Genomic DNA, 24,034 nt, shown 5'->3' on the forward strand with positions numbered 1-24,034 from the left:
ATCATCAGATCAGAAAGCAGATTGCATAAAAACGTGGAAAATAAAATAGCACAACATTTTTAGCAGGCAAAGGCACCGCCTGAGACACCACACTGCAGGCCCCAATGCAAGCAGGTGGAGGCAGGGGGGCTGCCGTTGTTCATCGATCAATGTACTGTTTGAAGGAAGGGAATAAATAAAATATACACAAAGAATTAAGTTAAGCACCCCCCCCGTTTTTTTACAACCTCGCACATTACAAGTTTGTTGTCGTCAAAACAGTGTAATATACCCATGATATTGCTATATTTTCTGGAGAAGTGATATTATGGTCACATAAAAACATAACAATCATGCCGTTTTCAATATTTTATTCTGAATAATTTAAGGTGAAATTTTTTGGGAATTTTAGGCATATTTTCACCTCAATTTAAGTATGGAGCTATAGGTCCATCACGGACAGTGTGGATGACGTTTATGTTTTCTAATGTACAGTCATTGTTCTGAGAAGACCTCTAGCGATCTTTGCGTCAATAACGTGTGTAGGACCCACGTGATCGGATCACTGACTCAACCAATCACTTTTTTTCACTTTGATCACTCAATTTCATCAATGGATAATTATTGCTAATGTCATACCAATCATTATTTGATCTCACATACCTTAGAATATATGCCAATGTATACATATACACAAAGAATATATATTAGGGGGTGCTTACCTTAATTCGTTGTGTAGGGGTGCTTAACTTAATTCTTTGTGTATATCATCAGGATGAGGGAGCAGGGGTGTTCCATCTGTAATAATAAAAGGTATTTATAATTTTCGTTTCAAAAATGATGTCCCCTGTGATAAAAAGTCACTTACGCTGCTTGTGACTGTCGCCATGGCTTACAAACATCGGTTGATAAGGAACGGCTTGATTTTATGGCATTATTTCATGAGGCTCTATATACGCCACACAGCCAGATATAACAGTGGTGAACAAAGGTGACTTTATCTTATGTAATCCGTAATACTATACAGATTTCCCGCTCTCTTTTTAAAATATCAGAACTTTGATTATATACAGTATGTAGATGCCTCAGCATAATCACGAGCAAAGATCTCAATACGGGTGTCTTGACCTTTATTCTTCTCACAATACAGCGCTTGCACACCGTAAGGAGGTTTCAAACTCCTATTGACACCGTAGAAACTATTCGGTGCAAACAAAATATAAATAGTAAGAACAATGTCACACTATCTGATATATTCCTCAATAGTTCAACTTTCCAATTGACAGAGACATATAGCATGATACATGAACTCAAAAGCACTTGGGCCCAGAAACATGAGGCTGAGGAGAGAACCGAAATTAAATAATACTAAAGCTTGACTTTAAAACCCTTGAAACCACATAATACTTTGTTCCATAGATGCCCGACATATTTATGCACTGAATTATAACCAAAGAATACCTTGTTGCCTCTTCATGCTGGGCTCTAAAGACGAGTTGCCGTGCTTGGATTAATAGGCCGTTCTCCCATTCAAAGACGTGTGGCGAATGAATAAAAGGCGCTCGGACTACTTTCAAACATTTAACATGGTCTAAATAATCACACACATACATTACAAGGTATTCCAATACATAACTCTGGGCTTGACAAACACATATTGTGGTAACAAAGTGTTCAAACTAAAGTATATCGTTACAAATCGGGGGTAATATACAGCACTATTTCCCGATTACGTATGTACACAAAGTTGTGATGTGGTCCTCGCCAAGAACGCCGTACTGTATGACCAGAAATGCGTCAGAAATAAATCAAGATATCGGTTGATTAAATTGAACATTACCAGTTGCAGTACAAAGAAAATGAAAATATATCATATAATGAGGCTATATTTAACAACCACTAACAGCAAATATAATTATATGATGTCATTTACACAGTACTTTATTTTGACTGTGAGGCGCCATTGTGGAAATCGCATCATATAATGTATAAAATCGCTCGAAGTTCCTAATTTGAAAACTATAGCACCTACAATAGTGATCTATTCAGCAATTCGTAGGTATGAAGATCAGACATTTGATAATGTGAGTGAAGATCGTGAAAAAATACATTTTGAGCGCTTTATCGTGCAGAAACTGTTGTGGCCTGTTCCAAGGAAAGGCATTTTTGAGCAGGCCGAAAAAGCATCAGACCCCTTTGAGGGATAGTGGACTGGCCGAGGATAAAGCCTGTTTTGAATTACATTATCTTCCAAAGGGTGTTTTAACAAACCCAAACACCCAGTTTTCATTTGTGCACTCCCTTGGAGGTCGAGAAGTATGCATGCAAATTTTAGGGGCTGCTCGGTCATGGTTTTGGAGTTATGGAGGAGACACACACACACTCTCTGCCTTTTATTATTTCAGACTAGTATAAAGCCCGTCAAAAATGACAGGTTGGAACAGTTTTTGACGGTACATCCGCGTGAGCATGCCAAAGTCTGAAGTCTGGGCCTAGTGTCAGGGGTGCTCATATATCATCTTTATTTCTTAGACATCCTACAGACGTAAATTAACACTGGTTTTACTCTGTGCGCATTGCACATCATGCGCAGCAAATTTAACCTCCCTGTGTCTTGTATTTGTTGTGATATTTAAAATCCCGCTTCTGTACACCGACCTTGAGGCTCAGTTTGCAAGCTACCATCTACAATTCCAATATAAGAGGCAAAATTACTCTTCTTTTGGGTCTTTGGAATCCTTGGTCTTTTGTGTCCTTGGGGTCTTTTGTGTCTTCTGGGTCATTTGGGTCTTCAGGGTCATTTGGGTCTTCAGGGTATTTTCTGTCTTCAGGGTATTTAAAGGTCTTTGGGGTATTTTGGGTCTTTTCAGTCTTCAGGGTCGTTTCGATCTTTTCGGTCTTCGGGGTATTCAAAGATCTTTGGAGTATTTTGGGTCTTTGTGGTATTTTGGGTCTTTAACAGTTTTCAGGGTCTTTAAGGGTCTTGGGTTCTTCTGGGTATTCAGGTCTTTATGGGTCTTTGGGGAATTTTGGGTCTTCAGGGTCTTTTGGGTTTTTGTGGTCTATTGGGTCTTCAGGGTATTTTGGGTGGTTGAGGTCCATTGGATCTTCAGAGTCTTTTCAGTATTTTGGGTATTTTGGATCTTTAGAGTCCTTGGGGGTCTTCTGAATCATTGGGGTCATTTGGGTTCTTGGGTGTGTTTGAGTCTTTTGGATGCTCGGGGTATTTTTGACCCTTGTGGTCTTTTGGTCCATTGGGTCTTTTCAGTCTTTTGGGTCTTTGGAGTCTTCGGGGTATTTTGGGTCTTTGGATTATTTTCGATCTTCATGGTCTTTTGGGTCTTTAACTGTCTTCAGGGTCTTTTGGGTCTTAGGGGTATTTTGGGTGTTTGGGGTCCATTTGGTCTTCAGGATATTTTTGGTCTTTGGGGTGCTTTGTATCTTCTGGGTCCTTGGGGTCTTTTAAACAGTGGACACACAGTCATGTTCAAAGATTGCCCATGAAACCCTCCTACTCAAATCCCTCCCAAAGCACTACTCAAAGCCTTTAAAACCTACACTTATGAAGGGGGACAGACACACACATACACAAACACACACACATTGTGTTTTATATGGTAGATGGAAGATTATCTTCAGTAAAACCCTTCCTTCCCCACCCCCACTTGTTTATCGCCCAATTCATATGTTGTAATTGTTAAATTTTCATTGATTTGTGGTGTTAAGGAAATGGTCTGGTCAGATAGGATTATAGCAAATGAGGGCAAAAGCCCTATGTGGTCTTATCAATCTTTCACGACACTCCACTTTCCTCCTGAAAGCGTCAACTGATGACTTTTGGACACTCTCTTCATCTTGTTCATTTCAAGCATTGACCACTCAATGAGAGCAATAAACTGCTCTCCTCCTGCTATGAGCCGCAGGCTTGTCAGTTTCCAGGAATGACCACGAAGGTAGACTTCCCAGCTAAGACAGTATCTGTCTGTAAACAGGATACCTCCAAAAGTTGTGAACGGATTCTGACGAAATTTGATGAACATGTTTGGGTGTGTAACAAGGAGGAAATGATTCAATTTTGGTGAATATTCAAATCCGGATCCGGATCAGAGAATTTTTAAAGTGAATCTTCACTATTGAGTGATGGGCTTAAAACCGATATACAGCATGATAGCTCAAAAAGTTGTGGACCAGTTATGACAAAACTTGGTGGACGAGTTGGTTTGGTGTCAAGAACAAACCGATTCGATACGGGTTCAGATCCAGATCCAGATCCAAGCTTAATTTTGATTAATTATTGAGGAAATGTTGTTTGCATTTTCTAATTGTTTCAGCAAAGTACCTGAGATGTTGGTTTCTTGCAGTCAATCACACAAACTGAATGCATGACTCATGTGGCACATTTCAAGGAAAGTTTGCAACATGTGATTAAAGAGATGAAACTGACTGCATTGTTTTTGACTTTGCGACACCACCTTGGACCACAAAGTGCGTTGCATCCACAGAGAGATCTTGCATTCACTCTCGTGTCGTTTCTGTTTTTATCTCACAGCTCACGTTTTTTTGTGATAACACCGAAACTGTGGTCTTCATTGGGGATGACAAGATGGAGAGCTTCTGCCACCGCCTTCCACCGTACAAGATAAACCGTTTGGAAATAGGCAGCGGAGTGAAAATCCTCGCCTTAGCACTGCTACCGGGCTACTGCGCATCGACATGAGTGGTTCACCTCCTCGCTTTATGGCTAAACATAAGGATTTTCTTTTTCTTGGCTCTTCTTTTCACTTTGCTAGTTGTTTATGAAAACTTCCTTTATTTGCAAAAATAGGTAAAATTGTAGATGGCACGTGTGGGGACTCTAAGGTAACAGAAGATTTGTCAATTAACCCAGGTTCCACGATATATGAACATTGAATGAAATTTTGGGGGAAGAGGTACACACCTGTGCCTCTTTTATACCTTTAAAAAAAAATTGTACGACTCACACGGGAGTTTTGTTTTATCTTCGGCAGGTTCAGTTTGGAAGTTACCAGATTGCAGTCTTGTTTCAAGTCTAGATCCATGATGTTACGATTTGCTTCATTTGACGAAGAACTGGTGTTGCATGATGTTTGTTGATTTTGCAAATTTCACGGCCAACATGCATCCCGACGAAGGAGATTTTTTACCTTGTTGGGGATAGGAGTTACAAGGAGGGGCCTGGTTGGGTTGTGTTTCAAAGAGTCTCGATAGCTTTTCTCACCGTTGATTGCAGTGACTGCTAGGGTTAAGGTGGAAGTCGTATATCAGTTTATATAAGCATTTTGTTTATTTTTCTTGTAATGTATGGTGTGCTGGGATAATAAACTTGCAGAAAAAATAATGAGACATGAGTGACTGCTGTTGTCATCGTGCTTTCTCTTTTAATAGAGATCTTATGTTTGAACAAGGCCAACCCCTGCTCTGCAGGGGAAAATGGCCTCTAAAGGTGGTTCTTATGTTTGAACAAGAATGACCGCACTGTGGTCACAACATGCGACAAAATGCGGTATCGGTATGATTAGGAAACGCACATTTGAAGTATTCTTAAAAGATGAGCAGCACAATTGGGAAACACATTTAATGTGCTATTAAAAGATTAAATCGACACCTCTCCATCCATGTCACCCTCAGCCACGGTTATATCAGAACTAGTTGATTTGTCATTCATTGACAGTGAGTGATGGATTGCTTAACCCAAATATGGGGCCATTCAAAAATTATGTAAGGCTATTTTTTTAGGGAGGCGCGTACCATACATGCTGGCGGGCTTGATTAAGCCTTTGTAATAATTTTTATACGACATTCGATTTGATTTTTCAGGGTTTCTCATTGTAAGAAACACTTATTCCTAAACACAGCCAATGTAAATCTGGCACAACATACCCGGGCAGTGCATAATCCGCAGAAGCCTGCAGGCATGATGTCTTCGGCCCACCAACAAAATAAAATGGCGGCCAAAGTATTTTGTCTGGGTGCCATGGTGATTGGAGTCAAGCGACAAATGTTGGTGGGGTCTGGCAGCTGTCTGACCAATGGGTGCATGTTTCAAAAATAGACTCCCAATTACAAACACAGCAACAACAACCATGCGGAGTTCTTATAGACATGACATGACCACCTTTAGAAGCCATTTTTCCCCGCAGAGTGGGGGTCGCCCTTTTTCAGGCACCGTGGTCCCCTTTTCGAAGCAATGTTTTATAGCCGGATGCCCTTCCTGCCACCAACCCTGTTGGTCGCCTTTTGCAACACGCAGGGAATTACCAGTGAACTAGTTCTCAATTTGCCGACCTGGGAAGGATGACAGGCTGAGTTAACCCACCTGGCGTTAATTCAGTGATTTACCGGGATTCAAACCCAGGATCCCAAGCCGGCACCCTAACCGCTAAGCCAACACCAGGCTCTTGAAGACATGACATGTCGCAGACAAAAAGTGTTCTGGTGATTGCTAATTCGTCTCGCACCGAAGCGGATGCAAGACTACTGCAATGCCCGTCTTTCTGTTTGTGTCCGGGTCTATATATTTTTGCTTTAAAAGGTTTTTATCTGCAACTACTTGTCGGGTTGATGCAAAACTTGAAACATAGGAGGGACTCGCAATGGAGAATATTTTATTGCGAACGCTGACGTCATAAGTCACATTGTATGGCAGCCATATTGGATTAAAGGGAAAATAAGTGTGTCTTCCCTCAGGAGTGCCAGGAAGCACTATCTCTCCACACTCAAGAATGAACTCTCAAACCTGTCTCCTTCCTCCAAATCCTGGTGGCGTCTGGTCAAATCCGTTTCTGGTGTTTGTTCCCCCTCCATCCCCTCCCTTACCTCAAATGGCTACACAGTTGACACCGCACGTGACAAAGCCGAATGCCTCAACTCTGTGATTGCCTCAAAATATTGTGTCCCAAACCCATCTCTCTCTGTTCCCACCTTACCTAGTCGAACCCAACTGCTCCTGGACTCTGTCCTTCTCTCCTGACAAGGTGGAGAAGTTTTTGTCAAACCTCGACTGATTCTGCAACTGGACCAGACGGCATCAGCCCACGGGTCCTAAAATCCTGCTCTGCCGCTCTATCTCACCCTCTCTCTGTTCTTTTCACCCTCTCTTATGCTCAAGTTCATCTGCCAGCATCTTGGAAATCAGCAAACATTTCCGCTTTACACAAAAAGGTGCAAAAACAGATCCTTGCAACTACAGACCAATCAGCCTGCTTCCAATTATCAGCAAAGTCATGGAATCCATCATTGTTTCGGATATCAAATCCTTCCTCTTCTCCTTTGGCTTGATCTCCGATCATCAATTTGGATTCAGACCAGGTCATTCTACTCTGGACATGTTGTTCTGCTTTCTCAACAATGGATGGAGGTACTCAATGCCAAACAGGAAATCAGAGCTGTCTCCCTTGACATATCACATGCCTTCGATACAGTCTGGCACCCAGCTCTGCCCACCAAACTCTCCTCCTATGGTATCCATGGAAATCTCCATGCATGGCTGGCTGACTTCCTCTCTGGTCGTAGTCAACGTGTGGCCCTGAATGGATTTCTCTCATCTCCCCTCCCTGTTCTGGCTGAACTTCCCCATCGTCGTGTTCTGGGCCCTGTGCTTTTTCTGGTCTTCATCAATGATCTCTCCGACTCTCTGGAAAATCCTCTATCTCTTTGCTGATGACTCCACTCTCTGCCGCTCCATTCCTCATCCCTCAGATCAGCAGTCTGCAGCCTCCTCACTCTCTGCAGACCTGGACAAAATCATAAACTGGTCAAACAAGTGGAACATGTCTTTCAATCCTGACAAATCTCACACTCTTACTATGTCTCTCCGAAAAGACCGACTGGAAAACCCTCCCATCGACTTTCTCAACAATCCTCTCCAAGAAGGTCTGTCGCTCAAGCTTTTGGGTCTCACTATCTGCCATGATCTTTCTTGGGAAAACCACATTTCCAAGCTGGCCTCCAAAGCCAGTCACCGACTGGGCATCCTCCGTCATGCGAAGTCCTTCCTTGGTACACCTGAGCTCCTCACCACTCTCCCTCCTCACCACTTTCATCCGCAGCTCAATGGAATACTGTTCCCCCCTCTGGGCCGGTGCTCCTGCCTCACACCTAGCTCGGCTTCACGCTGTTGAAACCAAAGCTTTCAGAATCATTGGAATCTCCTGTGATGAAGCTAACTCCGAGGGCCTTTCACTCACTCACCGCAGGCAGGTTGGTGGTCTTTCTGTCTTCTTCTGACTCCTCACCGGCCTTGCTCCCCCAACTCTCTCTGTGCTCTGTCCCCCAAATATTCCTACAGGTCGGACAAGATCTGCCAGCAATCCTGTTATGGTTAAACTGTCAAAATCTAGGCTCGCTGCTCACCTTTACTCTTTCATTCCCCTTTTTCCCCACCTCTGGAACAAACTCCCCCACTCCCTTCAATCCCACTCCTCCCTCCAGGTCTTTAACACAGCTGATCACCAACATGTATCTTCCCCCATCCAAAACCTTGATCTTTTCTACCCCCGCTAATTCACCGCAGATCCACTTTTTTGAAATTCCAACTTCTTTCCCTGAAGTCCTTGCAGTGTCCATATGTTTTATACCTCTCCCACCTCCCCCAAGCCCTCTCCCTCGCACCGTTCTCTCGATGTCCCTGCTCTCAAATGTTGTGTTTGTGTCCTTCCCCCTCTCTCCCCATCTTGTCTACCGCTCCCCTTATTTTGTGTTTTATGTGTCGGTTTGACTTTTTGTGTGATTAATGTTAGCTCTTTGACGAGCTTCGATCTTGTATAGAAATATATATATTGTTACGGATCGCGGATTAGATGTTATTTACCGAGTGGTGGTATTGCCGCGACCTAACAGTTCCCCCGATTCTTCCCCAACTTACCCGATTCCAACCGACGTTGACCAAATCGCGCTATGCTAAATCAATGAAGGAAAGGACACAACGACTGGGATAAATGAAACGACGCAAGGAGTACAGTTCTCAAGACCTCCGGAGGAGGATATAATTAGTGGGGGAGAAAAGGGGTAGATTACAAGGCAATGAGGTAAAGACACAGAAGAGATAGGCACTTAGACCCAACCTTATCTATCCCAGACAGACCACAGATAAGCGGAACAAGACTGACTTACACAGGGATTGATGGCAGGGAAGGACAGGCAGTCGATAGCACAAGGTGCACCTTGGCTCAGGGACAGAATCAAGCACGGTCCAGTCCAGAGATGCGGGGAGGTGTCACAGCGCTCGGAGGTGGCGTCCTTCTCTCTCCAAGCTGAGGGCGCATCTGACGTCACCTCCCTCTTCCTGCGCATGCTCAGCGGGGAGTGACACGCCCTCGGCTCGTTGGCTCCGCCCCAGATGGGATCGGTCCGCCGCTTCTATTGGGTGCGGGGGTTACCGGGCTCCGCGCTTGACGAGGAGCTGACAGCGAGCCCCTACTTGGTAACCCCGTCGAGCACATGGTCGATGGTGGCTCGTTGGAAAGGCTTGGTGCCCTCCCAACACCCCCTACCAACCAAGCCGGAGTGAGGACGCGCACTCCCCGCGCCGCCGCCGCTGTTGTTGTTGTTGTACCATGAGGAAGAGCTGCGGGGAGGTATTGGGAGGTCCTAAACTTCCTAACGGTGCCATACAATCACATTCTGGTGCAACGAAGAGTCAGAATTAATGGAAACGAGTCCTTAACTGACATAGACTAAGAATAACTAGCAAGATGTCCTATAGTTGTCTACGTGAGATGCGGTGGACCTGGATGCGACATTTAATGGGGGAAATAGGGGGAGGTCGGGTCTACAGAGTGTTGTTTACAGAAAATGGGACTAGGGAATGGGGGATTGGGGATAGTTGGGAAGTATGGAGGAAATAGGGGAATATTTACAAGCGGATATGGATGGAGGCCAATCTCATATCCGCAACATTGCACCCTTCTCTACCTCGGGGCGTCCCGACCCGATAAATTTTTACCTACGTTAGTGTGGCACTCAGATGTAGTTCCCTCTACTATTAACTCAACCCTGAGTGCGACAGTTTTACAGATGTTCACAAATGAGTAAATATGTCCCCCTGCGACATTGCACCCTTCTCCTAACAGAAACACACCCACAGGATAACCGAATCGCGGAAATCATTCTCAAACTAAACATACAGCCGGTAGGGAGCATTATTTACACAAGACTGATATTTACACTACGATCCAGGACCTGTTCTTTGAGGAACACATGCAAATGTTATGCATAGAGAGAGAGCACGCATGCCAGCATCGATACACCAACCCACGAGTGCCCTGTGGCCCTACGGCCTTTAATAATGTGCAGAGCACCCCATCCAAGCACCAAAAGCACCACCCCATACACACAGTCAGCACCATCCGGTGCACCAATAAAGTGTTCATAAAAATGCACAATTAAGCGTCCATGGTCACCGGTTGTGTCGCAGCCGGCTGATGTTCTGCCGCTGGTCTTGCCTTCATGGAGTGCACTTGGCCTTCTGGCTTCTTTAGAAATAAAGAAAGGCGCCAACCGCGTCCATTTCTGAATTGTGGCCGTCATGGGGGCCAACTAAAAGTGGTTCACCTGTATGGCATAGGTGCCACGTTGACCCAGAGGTCCATCAACGGGTGGTGCTTGCCCGCAAAAGAACTGCGGTCCATGGTGGGTGGCCACAAAAATTGCGGTCCATATGGTGTATCGATCCAGGCAGCAAGCAGCGAAAGTACAGGCCCACAACTGCGGAGCCAGCACCTCTCTCTCCTCTCGCAAAAGTGCACACAATGTAAGGTAATGCACACTGGGGGCACATGGGAACCAGGTGAGACAGGTACGTTCCTACCGTACGCCCCCCCCCACCAGGTAACCTACATTGCCCCTCCCTTACCCCTTACTGTATCCACAAAACACAACACTACCCATAAACATCTACTTTACACATCAACAAACATCCCTACTGTCTTCCCCGTTCCTCCCATAAACCAAATTCGTCTTCTCTCCCTCCTAACCAATCAAATTTGCCATTTCCAACTCTCATCAAAATTTGCCATCACCAATTCATCATCAGTCCCTCCTAAGGAGGGAGAGATGGAATCACCCCAATGTCTCATCCACGTCGTGATGCGTCTCACAAATCCACACAGCAATTCTCCTTTCCTGCAACACAAAACAAAGAAAACACAGGTGTGGAGTCATCATCATCACCTCAGGTAAGTGGCTGCGTATGGTGCGACGGGTTCATCAATCCTAACTATTTCCTAAATGACTTTAACAACTTTACATTACCCGGGGTCTTTCCCTGCCAATCCATTGGCCAACTTACACTATGGGTTCTAAAAACCAATTCCCATTGACCAAACTGTGGTGCTTCTCAATTTGGGGTCTCACTCCCCCGATTCATCTCCCGGTGCCCTCGCACAATTTCTGGGCTGTGACGTGTAGCTCTCCCAGCAGGTCTACCCACCTGCACACCTCCACCACTGTAGTTGCCACCCGAGCTTACCTGCTCCTTAACCTAACCTATCTACTGGGGAAGGCCCCTCCTGGCTCTGTCACCCCACTCGGTGCCCTCTGGCACTGGGCTACCCGGGTCCGTCCTCCGGATCCTCGGGCCCCATCCACAACTACCGGCTCCCAGAGCCCACCTGCGGCCTCACCTGGCCGACATCCTCACAGTGGTGGAGTGCCCAAACCAACTACACACACTAACAGGCTACACGCCCAGCCATTTCCACAACACTAATGCACCCATCCAAATACCATTCTGTCACCCGCACCACAGATGCCAATATCCAACCACAATTTACCTATACCCTCTACCTAACACTTACACTACCCGCCCCGGGTATTCGTGATGGGGGTCCACTCTTCCCCCATTCACACCTTCGCACCACCCACTCCACTCCATCGTTTCCACCATACTCACTCCACGATCATCCATTCCAATACTCCACTTATTCCACACTCCATGTCTTCCACACAACCATTTATTCCATTCACCTGTTGGTGCACACCTGTGCACTCACACCTGGTGCCACCTGCACCCTTCTCTCCCCCAAGCGCATTCGCGCTGATCCACAACACTCACTACTCCCTCATACACTGCTCCATACACCTGTTCAGTTCTCACACAGCATCATCTCATCTAACTACTCCCCTCTGAAACTTGCGCTTCCCAGTCGTCCCTTTAAACTATTGCGCTCCCACGTCATTATCAACCACACTAAACTACCTGCATCCCCACTACAGGTATCCGTCACTATCTAAACCTTAACGTTACCTAATGTCATCTTCGCTAGATCCCTACACACAATATCCTAACCCACCCGGGCTAGTTTTCACTGCCATACACCCCATAATCTATAGCGCATTTGCCCCACTTTTGTGAGGGATGACAGAGTTGCCATCCCACCACATCGGGCATCTCCCACTACCAATTTTGCACATCAAATTTCAACAAATCAAAAATTTGCCAATCACTACCCATCATCTGCCAATCATTACTGCCAATCCTTTGCCAATCATCAAATTTTGTTTTTCTAATTTCAGGGCCAAAACACTATCCTCGTCATTACAGTCTACTTACTAATGCCTCTCGGTGCGCCAATTCACTTCTAAAGCTCGGCTTCGTACAGCCAAGCCATGAATGCGGGTTGTTTGGTGCCAGCGGCTGGATACGTCCCGCATTCGGTGCAGGGAAGGAGGTTTACCCGGGCCGAGGTCCCACGCACCATCTCGGCATGGAGCCATCCAATGTCCCGATCTCGACCTGCCGGCACGTCTCAACAAAAAGTGGTCGCCATGACGACCCTTCCTATCGAGCTGCCCGCTCCGCCTAGTGGAGCACGGACGCGGCCGTTCCAAGTGAGGCCCAGCGTGGATCGCGTACGGCGGTCCTTTCGAACCCGCCGTGGCTCGGATCCCCGCTGGTTCTCGCGGCACGCGAAGCCCGGCACGCACCGAGGGCCCGATTCAGCTAAAAGTCGCTCTAACCGCTAACCCGGTTACCGTCGATGCCTCACCTGCATGCTTACACGCATACGCTACCCCTTTCTTGCTCATACCTCCAGCTGTTCCCATGCTCCTTGTACCTTTCCTTACACACCTCGGTACACTCATTCCACTCACAGCCTTGGTCACACACCTGACCACCGAACACTTTGGCATACATTCGTTGTTCGCACACCTCACCAACACACCTCTTCGCGCCCCTTCCTCGGTCAACTCCTCTGTGACAATCACAGGTGTGCTTTCACTCGCACACCCAACCACGTGCCTCACTACCAATTCCAGCGTGCATTCCCACACACGCTCTACCATTCCAGGTGTGCTTCCTTTCTCACCTGTCACAACCAACTCACGCTCCGTGTCACTCTTACTACTCTCACCTCCACTCTTGACAGCGCACTCACCCTTACTCTCGACAGCGCACTCTTTCCTCATGCACCCGTCCGTTACACACCTTTCTCGCGCACACTCTCCCGTTACACCCTCTGTAACACTCACCACAGGTGTACACTCTTCCTTACTTTTGACAGCGCACTCTTTCCCCATGCACCTGTCCGTCACACATCTTTCTCGCACACCCTCTCCCGTTACATCCTCTGTAACACTCACCACAGGCATGCATTCTCCCTTTACACCCTCTGTAACACTCCTCACTACGCGCTTCCATGTGCTCCCTCACACACGCGCTACGACCGACTCACTCTCGACAGCACCCTCACTCCTTGGCACGCACTTTTTCCTCACACACCCCAGAGTCGGACTTTCTCGCACACCTCCTTTTTCGCACACCAGACCTGTCGCACACTTCATTCTTGGCCTCTCACGAACATCCGGGTCCATCTCGACCCCCAAGCTTATTAAATCACCTGGCGCATCATACGCACGACCATATTGGTCACCACTTACACCGGGTCCTCTTTCTCTTCGCTTCTCCTCCATCACCTGCGAATCCCTCATCCGGTTAATGAGCACATCATCACGATCCGAACACAGACTTTGGACCAATTCTTTTACCTCCTCTTTTACCTCTTTCTTATCCCCTCTCCGTCGCTTCTTAATTTCGCTCACCCCTTCTTCCACTTCTTCTAATTTCTGCTTCACCTCTTTTATTTCCCGGTGCGTCTCCTCAAGTTCGTCCTCTAAGGCTACCTTGACCGTTTCCATGTGCGTCCTCACCTGCCGGTCCTTCGTCTCCATTACCTCTGTCACCTCGTCCAACCTCGTTGTCAGTCCCTCACGTACCATCTGACATTGCCTCTGTGTCGCTATCAAGTCATTTTTTGTGTCGTTTTGTGTCGCTCTTAACCCTCCTAGTACCGCAGTGTTCCTTTGAACCTGCTCCATTAGTTCTTTTTGTCCCTCCGTCAGCTGTTCCACTTCCAGCGTCAACTCCTCTATACCACCTTGCAATTTTACAGTCCCCTTTCTCACCTCCTTCTCCATGCGCTCCTTACAGTGCCTCACCTCCTCGCGCACTCCTCCGACCTCCTCACTCACACCTCTTCTGATCTCCTCTCCCATCACTTGCATCTCCTGCCCAGATGCCACCCTCATCTGCTCCATTTCCTCCCTGTGAGCATCCAATTTAGTTTCTACCCCCATTCTGACCCCCTCTATCTGCTGCCCCATTTTTTAAACTTCCCTTTCCGCTTGGTCCCTCATGTCCCTCAATTTGCCTTCCATACTGTTTTCTAACCCCTCTAACCCCTTTTGCATCCCTTCCATTTGATTCTCTTGAGCGGCCATTCTGTTTTCTACCCCCGTTAACCCATGTTTCACCCCTTCTATTTGATTCTCTTGAGCGGCCATTCTGTTTTCTACCCCCGTTAACCCATGTTTCACCCCTTCTATTTGATTCTCTTGAGCGGCCATTCTGTTTTCTACCCCCATTAACCCATTCTTTACCTCTTTTATCCCATTGTCTAACCCCTCACCGGTACCCCTCGCTTCGTCCCTCATTACCCCCATTTGGCCCCCCAATCGCTCACCCTGAGCATCCATCCGGTTCCCCATTACCCCCAATTGCTCACTCTGCAGTTTGAGGGACGCCTGCATTTGCGCCATAAATTGCTCCATGAGGGCCTGCATTTGGGCCATCCCTCCCACTTGTGCAGCGGGTGCGGCCGCCGTAGCCATGTGCGAGGCGCCATTTTGCACGCCCGCAACCTCGTGCGCGAGGACGCCATTTTGCGAACCTGCCGCCCTTACTGCTTCGCTCTCCTCATGTCCCTCAATTTGGTCCTGGATCGACCCTGCCTCACTCTCCTCTACCGGAACCCAGCCGTCTTGATCTGCCATAGCGCGACTTTCAAAATTCGGGTTTTTATTTTAAAACAAAACAAATTTCACCGTTAATAATTTCGAGCGCGTGAAGTGCGCTTCGGGTCCAATCCCACTTCCCGACACCAATTGTTACGGATCGCGGCTTAGATGTTATTTACCGAGCGGTGGTATTGCCGCGACCTAACAGTTCCCCCGATTCTTCCCCAACTTACCCGATTCCACCCGACGTTGACCAAATCGCGCTATGCTAAATCAATGAAGGAAAGGACACAACGACTGGGATAAATGAAACGACGCAAGGGGTACAGTTCTCAAGACCTCCGGAGGAGGATATAATTAGTGGGGGAGAAAAGGGGTAGATTACAAGGCAATGAGGTAAAGACACAGAAGAGATAGGCACTTAGACACAACCTTATCCATCCCAGACAGACCACAGACAAACGGAACAAGACTGACTTACACAGGGATTGATGGCAGGGAAGGACAGGCAGTCTATAGCACAAGGTGCACCTTGGCTCAGGGACAGAATCAAGCACGGTCCAGTCCAGAGATGCGGGGAGGTGTCACAGCGCTCGGAGGTGGCGTCCTTCTCTCTCCAAGCTGAGGGCGCATCTGACGTCACCTCCCTCTTCCTGCGCATGCTCAGCGGGGAGTGACACGCCCTCGGCTCGTTGGCTCCGCCCCAGATGGGATCGGTCCGCCGCTTCTATTGGGTGCGGGGGTTACCGGGCTCCGCGCTTGACGAGGAGCTGACAGCGAGCCCCTACTTGGTAACCCCGTCGAGCACATGGTCGATGGCGGCTCGTTGGAAAGGCTTGGTGCCCTCCCAACACCCCCTACCAACCAAGCCGGAGTGAGGACGCGCACTCCCCGCGCCGCCGCCGCTGTTGTTGTTGTTGTTGTTGTACCATGAGGAAGAGCTGCGGGGAGGTATTGGGAGGTCCTAAACTTCCTAACGGTGCCATACAATCACATTCTGGTGCAACGAAGAGTCAGAATTAATGGAAACGAGTCCTTAACTGACATAGACTAAGAATAACTAGCAAGATGTCCTATAGTTGTCTATGTGAGATGCGGTGGACCTGGATGCGACATTTAATGGGGGAAATAGGGGGAGGTCGGGTCTACAGAGTGTTGTTTACAGAAAATGGGACTAGGGAATGGGGGATTGGGGATAGTTGGGAAGTATGGAGGAAATAGGGGAATATTTACAAGCGGATATGGATGGAGGCCAATCTCATATCCGCAACAATATATTGGACATAATTTTCTCTGAAACCACTCAACATAAAAAAATTTTAAACTTCCATATGTCATCAACTCACCATGGAAGATATAAAGTGATAACGATGACATCATCGGTGAAGTGTTATTCCAGCCACAATTGGTTGAATTGAATAGCGCATGCGCATACACTCGGACGTGCGTTGGTATGAGGTAAGAACATCACGGACTAAAATCGCGATTTGTTTGAAGAAACCAGAATAAATTTAGCAACAAAGTCAACATGAATGTTTTCATATCAATCTCGTTTCACAGAACATGACACAAATTAGGTGTAATTAACATATATACACATGAAAACAATTTGCACAGGGGCCGATCCTTGGGGATGCTTAGTCCACCAGCAGAATCCCAGCGTATGCAGGTACACAATACAAATAGACATACAGCGGATTGAGAAATACCAAAGAAGCGACCACAGTGTGAGACTTGGAATATGGTCACACTTAACCGGTGAAATACGGTTGCATTGACATTTACCTCAGACCAAAACAGAACAGAAATAACATTCACGTCCATACATTATATGTAATCAGTTGATGAAGCATGTTGTGTCGCAAAAAACAAAGGACAAGACCAGAACTGAAAGAGAAAAAGACGCTAGTGCATGCGTATAATCTACTGACTGGTCGAATTTGGTAGCGCATATTGCAACGGATATCCTCATGATTCTACACGTCGCAGCTGGTGACCATACTGTGGTCATTTTTCTCTTGTTTTTGAATACAAGATCGAGGCTCGTGAAAGAGCTAACATTAATCACACAAAAAATAAAACAGACAAATAAAACATATAATAAGGGGAGTGGTAGACAAGTTGGGGAAAGAAGGGGAAGCACACAAACACAACATTTGAGAGCAGGGACATCAGGAGATCTGTGGGAGGGAGAGGGCTTGGGGGGAGGAGGCACGGGAAGTGGGGGGGGGGGGGGGGGCGGTGGGAGAAGTATAAAACACAAGGACACTGCAAGGACTTCCAGGAAAGAAGTTGGTATTTCAAAAAAGTGGATTTGGGGTGGGGGGTAGAATTAGCGGGGGTAGAAAAGATCAAGGTTTTGGATGGGGGAAGATAAGAGACGGTGGTCAATAGCAGTTTTGAAGACCTGGAGGGAGGAGTGGGATTGAAGAGAGCGAGGGAGTTTGTTCCAGAGGCGGGAGAAAAAAGGAATGAAGGAGTGAAGGTGAGCAGTCTTCATTTTTTTTTTTCTTGTATACAAGATCGAGGCTCGTGAAAGAGCGAACATTAATCACACAAAAAGTCAAACTGACACATAAAACACAAAATAATGGGAGTGGTTGACAAGATGGGGAGAGAGGGGGAAGGACACAAAAAAAATTTGAGAGCAGGGACATCGAGAGAAATGTGGGAGGGAGAGGGCTTGGGGGGAGGTGGGAGAGGTATAAAACATATGGACACTGCAAGGACTTCCAGGAAAGAAGTTGGAATTTCAAAAAAGTGTATCTGAGGTGAATTATCGGGGGTAGAAAAGATCAAGGTTTTGGATGGGGGAAGATAAGAGATGGTGGTGAACAGCTGTTTTAAAGACCTGGAGGGAGGAGTGGGATTGAAGGGAGTGGGGGAGTTTGTTCCAGAGGCGGGAGAAAAGGGGAATGAAAGAGTGAAGGTGAGCAGAGAGCCTAGATTTTGGCAGTTTAACTATAAGAGGGTTGCTGGCAGATCTTGTGCGACCTGTAGGAATATTTGGGGGACAGAGCACAGAGAGAGCTGGGGTAGCAAGGCTGGAGAGGAGTCGCTAGAAGACAGAAAGACCACCAACCTGCCTGCGGTGAGTAAGTGAAAGGCCATCGGAGTTAGCTTCATCGCAGGAGATTCCAATGATTCTGAAAGCTTTGGTTTCAACAGCGTGAAGCCGAGCTAGGTGTGAGGCAGGAGCACCAGCCCAGAGTGGAGAACAGTATTCCATTGAGCTGTGGATGAAAGCCTTGTATGTGCTGAGGAGCTCAGATGTGCCAAGGAAGGACTTCGCACGAAGGAGGATGCGCAGTCGGCGACTGGCTTTGGAGGCCAGATTTCAAAATGCGGTTTTTCCAGGAAAGATCATGGCAGATAATGAGACCCAAAAGGTTGAGTGACAGAACTTCTTGGAGAGGATTTTTCAGAAAGTAGATGGGAGGGTTGTCCAGTCGGTCTTTTCAGAGAGACATAGTAAGAGTGTGAGATTTGTCAGGATTGAAAGACATGTTCCACTTGTTTGACCAGTCTGTGATTATGACCAGGTCTGCAGAGAGTGAGGAGGCTGCAGCCTGCCAATCTGAGAGATGAGGAATAGAGTGGCAGAGAGTGGAGTCATCAGCAAAGAGATAGAGAGGATTTTCAAGAGAGTCGGAGAGATCATTGATGAAGACCAGAAAAAGTACAGGGCCCAGAACACTACCATGGGGAACTCCAGCCAGAACAGAAATGGGAGATGAGAGAAATCCATTCATGGTCACATGTTGACTGCGACTAGAGAGGAAGTCCGCAAGCCATGCGTGGAGATTTCCATTTATACCATAGGAGGAGAGTTTGGTGAGCAAAGCGGGTGCCAGACCGTATCGAAGGCACGTGATAAGTCAAGGGAGACAGCTCTGATTGGTCTGTAGTTGCAAGGATCTGTTTTTGCACATTTTTTGTGTAAAGCAGTGATGTTAGCTGATTTCCAAGCAGATGGCAGATGACCTTGAGCAAAAGAGAGGGTGAAGAGAACAGAGAGAGGGAGTGAAAGAGCGGCAGAGCAGGATTTTAGGACCCGTGGGCTGATGCCATCTGGTCCAGTTGCAGAATCAGAGTCGAGGTTTGACAGAAACGTCTCCACCTTGTCAGGAGAAAAGGACGCAGAGTCCAGGAGCAGCTTAGGTGCGACTGGGTACGGTGGGTACGGAGAGGGATGGGTTTGGGACACAAGATTTTGAGGCAAACAAAGAGTTGAGGCATTCAGCTTTTTCACGTGCAGAGTCAGCTGTGTAGTTGTTTGAGGTAAGGTAGGGGGAGGAGGGGGAACAAACACCAGAAACAGATTTGACCAGACACCACCAGGATTTGGAAGAGGGATACAGGTTTGAGAGTTCAGTCTTGAGAGTGGAGAGATATTGTTTCCTGGCTCTCCTGAGGGTGGACGCACACTTGTTTCGGGCTTTGTGAAAGGAAAGGAGATATCCTTCCGTTGGATTTGCTTTCCAAGAGGTGAAGGCAAGTTGTTTCTGGGCAACTGCCTCACCACAAGATTCCGTGTACCATCGATGGGAGAAAGGGTATGACAACTGAAGACGAGATGGGATAAATCTGTGCATGAGAGAGAGCAATTTGCTTTGGAAAAATTCCCAGGATAAGTTGATGTCAGAGGCGGTAGAGATGGGAGACCAGTCCAGATGATTGATGGCTGCTTGAAGACAGTGCCAGTTGGCCTGAGTGAAATGCCAGGCTCGTCGACGCTGAGGAGGCTCTCTGAGAATGGTCAGAGAGATGTCCACTTTAACAAGCACATGATCAGATGAGCCGATTGGAGCAGAAGAAGAGCAGCAGACATTTGCAGGGAAGTTAGTCATAACCAAGTCTAGAAGAGAAGATGCTCCGTTGACTGAGATCCAGGTCGGGCAATTGACAGATTGTGTCAGTCCCAATGAGTCGCAGAAGTCCTTTGCTAAGGAGCCATGGCTGGTGAGAGAGGTACCCACACCCAGCCAACTGGCATGATGACAGTTGAAGTCGCCACATATGAGGAAGAGAGAGTTGGGATGAGTTGATAGAAGTTGGTCCATATTATCAGACAGCGAGATGTAGATGGAGTCATCACTGTTTGGTGGACAAAAGGTGGGAGCGAAGGGAAAGCCGTAGCCAGAGATACTCCTGGGGGTGAGGTGGGGAGAGGGCAGTGCAGGGAGAGTGTGGAAGAGAGTTTTTGATAAAGATAGCAACCCCACCTACAGGACGAGGCTCAGGTCTATCATACCGGAGGAGGGAGTAACCCGGGTAAGATATTAAGGAATCACAGACATCATGAAGGAGGAAAGTTTCTGTTAAGCAGATCAAGTCTGGTTTCTCAGAAGCAACCTGTATGGACAGATCAGTCAAGTTTGAGCGAAGGCCCCGGATGTTTGCGGTCCATACCGTTAATGAAGAGGAAGGGGAAGCATCGGATACAGAACGGGGGGGGGGGGAGGGGTAGGGTAAGATGTGGAAGAGGAGGAAGAGGTAGGGAGAGCTGTTGAAAGTGTGTTAGAGAGTTCAGAATAGCGAGGAGAAAGGGAAGGATGGGGCAGACAAAAGGTTAGTTTTAGTTGAATGTAAATTAACTTGCACAACAGGAAATTATTGATGCGATTCAAGTAAGTTTGTTGATTATTTATTTCAAAGCGTTTTGTCCCGTTTGTGTTCCAGTTTGTTCCGGTTATAACATTTACCTTGAAGTTACCTTCTTTTTAATGGAGTTTGAGATGATAATAGTATTACCAAATTGGAGATAGTATCAATCGCTTCCATACCTGTATTTATTTCGTTAAAAAAAATTAAGTCAACACAGGTGATTGCTTTACCGACGCTCTAAAACTTTAAAAACCCTGATCCGAGGATGTGCATCATTTTCTGTCGTTCTTGTGAAGGTAGTTCTGTTTTAACCTTTCTAAATTTCTTTCATTGCTTGTAATTTATTGGTGTTCCTTTTGAGCATATTTTACACTCTTTATAGCATCCGCAACATTTCCCACGAAATGGTGGAGTTCATTAGGTATTAATTGTTTAAGAATTGTTGAACCTATCCATTGTTCCATCTTATCCATTGTTCCCATTCCATTGTTCCATTATTCCATTGTACCTGTCCATTGTTGAATCCATTAGTTCCATTAGTTATCCCATTTCCATTTATAAATTGCTCTCCAACACCTCTTTGTCTCTTTGGTTTATGGTCGCCTCTGCCAGGTTACATACCTTCGCCTCACCGAAAACCCGGTGGTCAAGGTAACATCCCACCCACAGTAGAGTCTTCAGTAATTATTTTATATTTCCTTAACTCATGCTTCCTTATAATTACCATCTTTCATATTTAATTATTTTTAATCGAAAGTGATTTACTGATGAACTTCTTCAAATAATTTCTCCATCATAATTATATCTCCAGGATATAATTTCTCCATTAAAAGAAATCATAATTGTCTTATTCGGTGATTCTAAAATTAACTCTATTCATGTTTTTTGCTGCCACAGGTAGATAAACGAGATTTTTAGTTTGCATATTGAATTTATACCTGATTGGGGTTGAGTAAGCACTGAATAAGAATATTTTATTTGTTCTTACTCCATTGTTATATGCTCCATCAATTAATCACAGTGAATTTACACCTGAAGATATTTTAATAATACTATCGTTTTAAAACGCCCGTTGGTTTCAATCTTTTTTTAAGTAAAAGCCAATAACTCTCTAAATGAATTGTCAATTGTGAAATCAACTTGATAATTATTTGAATATCTCAATCAAACCCCCTCATAATCATGGTTTATTTATTACAGGCTGATTGTATAGTGTCCGTAGCATCATTTATCTGTTTCTTGTTATTCCTCCTTGTAATCATTCCTCTTGACCATTGTTTTTCTTCATATATGTGCATATATATATATATATATATGTACATACATATATATATATATATATATATATATTGTAACGGATTTGAGAAGTGTAACGGATTTGAGAAGTGTAACAATTTTGAGAAAGTGTAACGAATGTGAAAAGTATGGTTTTGTTGTGTGTAACACCCTCGTAATGTAAAGAATGGTCGCAGCTCGTCCTCTTAGTTAATTCCATAAACCTACACACAGGACACGATATATCCTTTTAAATAGTTAGTCCCTTATTCTCTGTGTAGGCTAAGGATGTGTTTCCCACTAGTTTGACTCTTCATTGCACCGAATTAAATAAGAGTAGGCCCTCCGACGCCCCATGGCAGCTTCCAAGTGCCAGGTTTGCACTTTGCAGCAGTTGACTCCATTACGCACGAGGTAACGCCGAAGAAGAAAGGCGGGTCTCCACCTCGTCATAGAGGGGAGGAGTAAGTCGGCCCCGCTCATCCAACCCAGAACGAGGGGTTTGGCTTGAGGGGGGTGGAGAGAGAACGTTTGGGGAAGGTTCGAAAAGGGTGAAGGGCGGGGCCTATATAACCCGCTGCGGGATGCTCCCAAAAAGAGATGAGCTGAGAGGAGGGATGTGTTCTGGGTCCAGGAGATGCGCTGGAGACGAGCAGGTGTGACTGAGCCGCCGTGAGACGTGCCGCGCTGCAGGAGAAACGGACCGGGGCAACGCAAGGAGCGCACGAGGCAGCAGTACGGAGAAAAGAACTTCGCCCACGCAGTTTGGGACCAAAGCTCGGCTTCTTGACGGCGGTGCCTTCTGGCCCGACCGTGCCCAGCACCCGCTGAACCTTCCTTGCCTCTAAAAGCCACCCATCTCCAAGCCATTCCTTCCTGCCTGCATTTCCCCGTGTAAGTGTGATCGTCCGTCTGTCTTTAATGTTGTCCTGGGGTTTATTAATTAAGCTTGAATAGGTAAGCTAATGATTTCACTGTGTGTCTGCTCCTTCCATTTTCTGTATATAACCGACTGCTCTCTTTGCTTTGGCTTGTGAAAATAATTAATAAATCCTGTTATTCCTCCGTACTTCTTCTTCTTCTTCATTCTCGTTCGGTCGCTTTAGAGGTTTCCATATTGAGTAGCTGCGGCGCGATACGGCCAAAGTTTGGGGTGAATCGGGTTTTAGTCGGGGAATAACTGTTCGGCCGCGGTTACACCACCGCTCGGTCAAAATAACATCTAATCCGCGGTCGTAACAATATATATATATATATATATATATATATATTGTTATGAATTTTGGGTAGGGACATATATAGATTTAGGTAGATCTGCATAGGTAGGTGCTCTGATGATCGTGGATAGCAAGAACCACTTCGATGTACAGTAAGTCAGAGACGTGTCTAGGCCGAATGTCGGATTAAGCTTGTGTCTTTGTCCCCGTCACGAAGGGGCGGGGCATGTGAAATAGTTGTAGGGCATCAGGATAAAATTTCCTTGTACGTCATTCCCTCTGTGATCTACCCATTGTCCCGTATGGCAACGCAAGTAGACATTAGTTAGGCCCATTATCGCACACACTACGTAAATATCCCCCCTTCTGCCACAATAACCATAAAACCCACCGGAAGCCAGTTTGGGGCACCGCCGATGCAGCTGCAGCCAGTTACCTCACCACAAAGCACAGATAGTGCAGGCAGGCTGAGTCCACGCCCACCTTGTCAAGGAGTGGTCACGGGGAGGGGCCGGTGACATCAGACGACGAGCGACACCAGGAACCACGAGCCGGCATTTTGCCCTTCTCGTGCTGGATCCCGTAGCTAGCAGTCACATTTTGGCTCTGTCAGCATCGACGTCCCCTTTTGTTCTCTCGGTTTTTGGACTGCCCTCTTGAGCTTGGACCTTTGGCTTGCCCTGGACTCTTCCTCTTCTCTT

At 46.5% G+C, this 24,034-nt stretch overlaps 1 protein-coding gene across 2 annotated transcripts in view; it reads left to right on the forward strand.

Annotated features, from left to right (window-relative positions):
• The window catches only part of LOC137438641 (32 kDa beta-galactoside-binding lectin), a 59,868-nt gene extending 54,525 nt beyond the window's left edge, over positions 1-5,343 (forward strand). For both annotated transcript variants that reach the window (XM_078767126.1, XM_068133864.2), the window contains one exon: positions 4,529-5,343. In XM_078767126.1, the coding sequence (XP_078623252.1) occupies positions 4,529-4,696 (168 nt within the window). In that variant the 3' untranslated portion in view covers positions 4,697-5,343. The remainder of the gene's footprint in view (positions 1-4,528) is intronic.
• The last annotated feature ends 18,691 nt before the right edge of the window (positions 5,344-24,034 follow it).

Source organism: Myxine glutinosa, chromosome 13 (assembly GCF_964187855.1).
Source record: "Myxine glutinosa chromosome 13, kmMyxGlut1.1, whole genome shotgun sequence".
Classification (NCBI taxonomy): Eukaryota; Metazoa; Chordata; class Myxini; order Myxiniformes; family Myxinidae; genus Myxine; species Myxine glutinosa.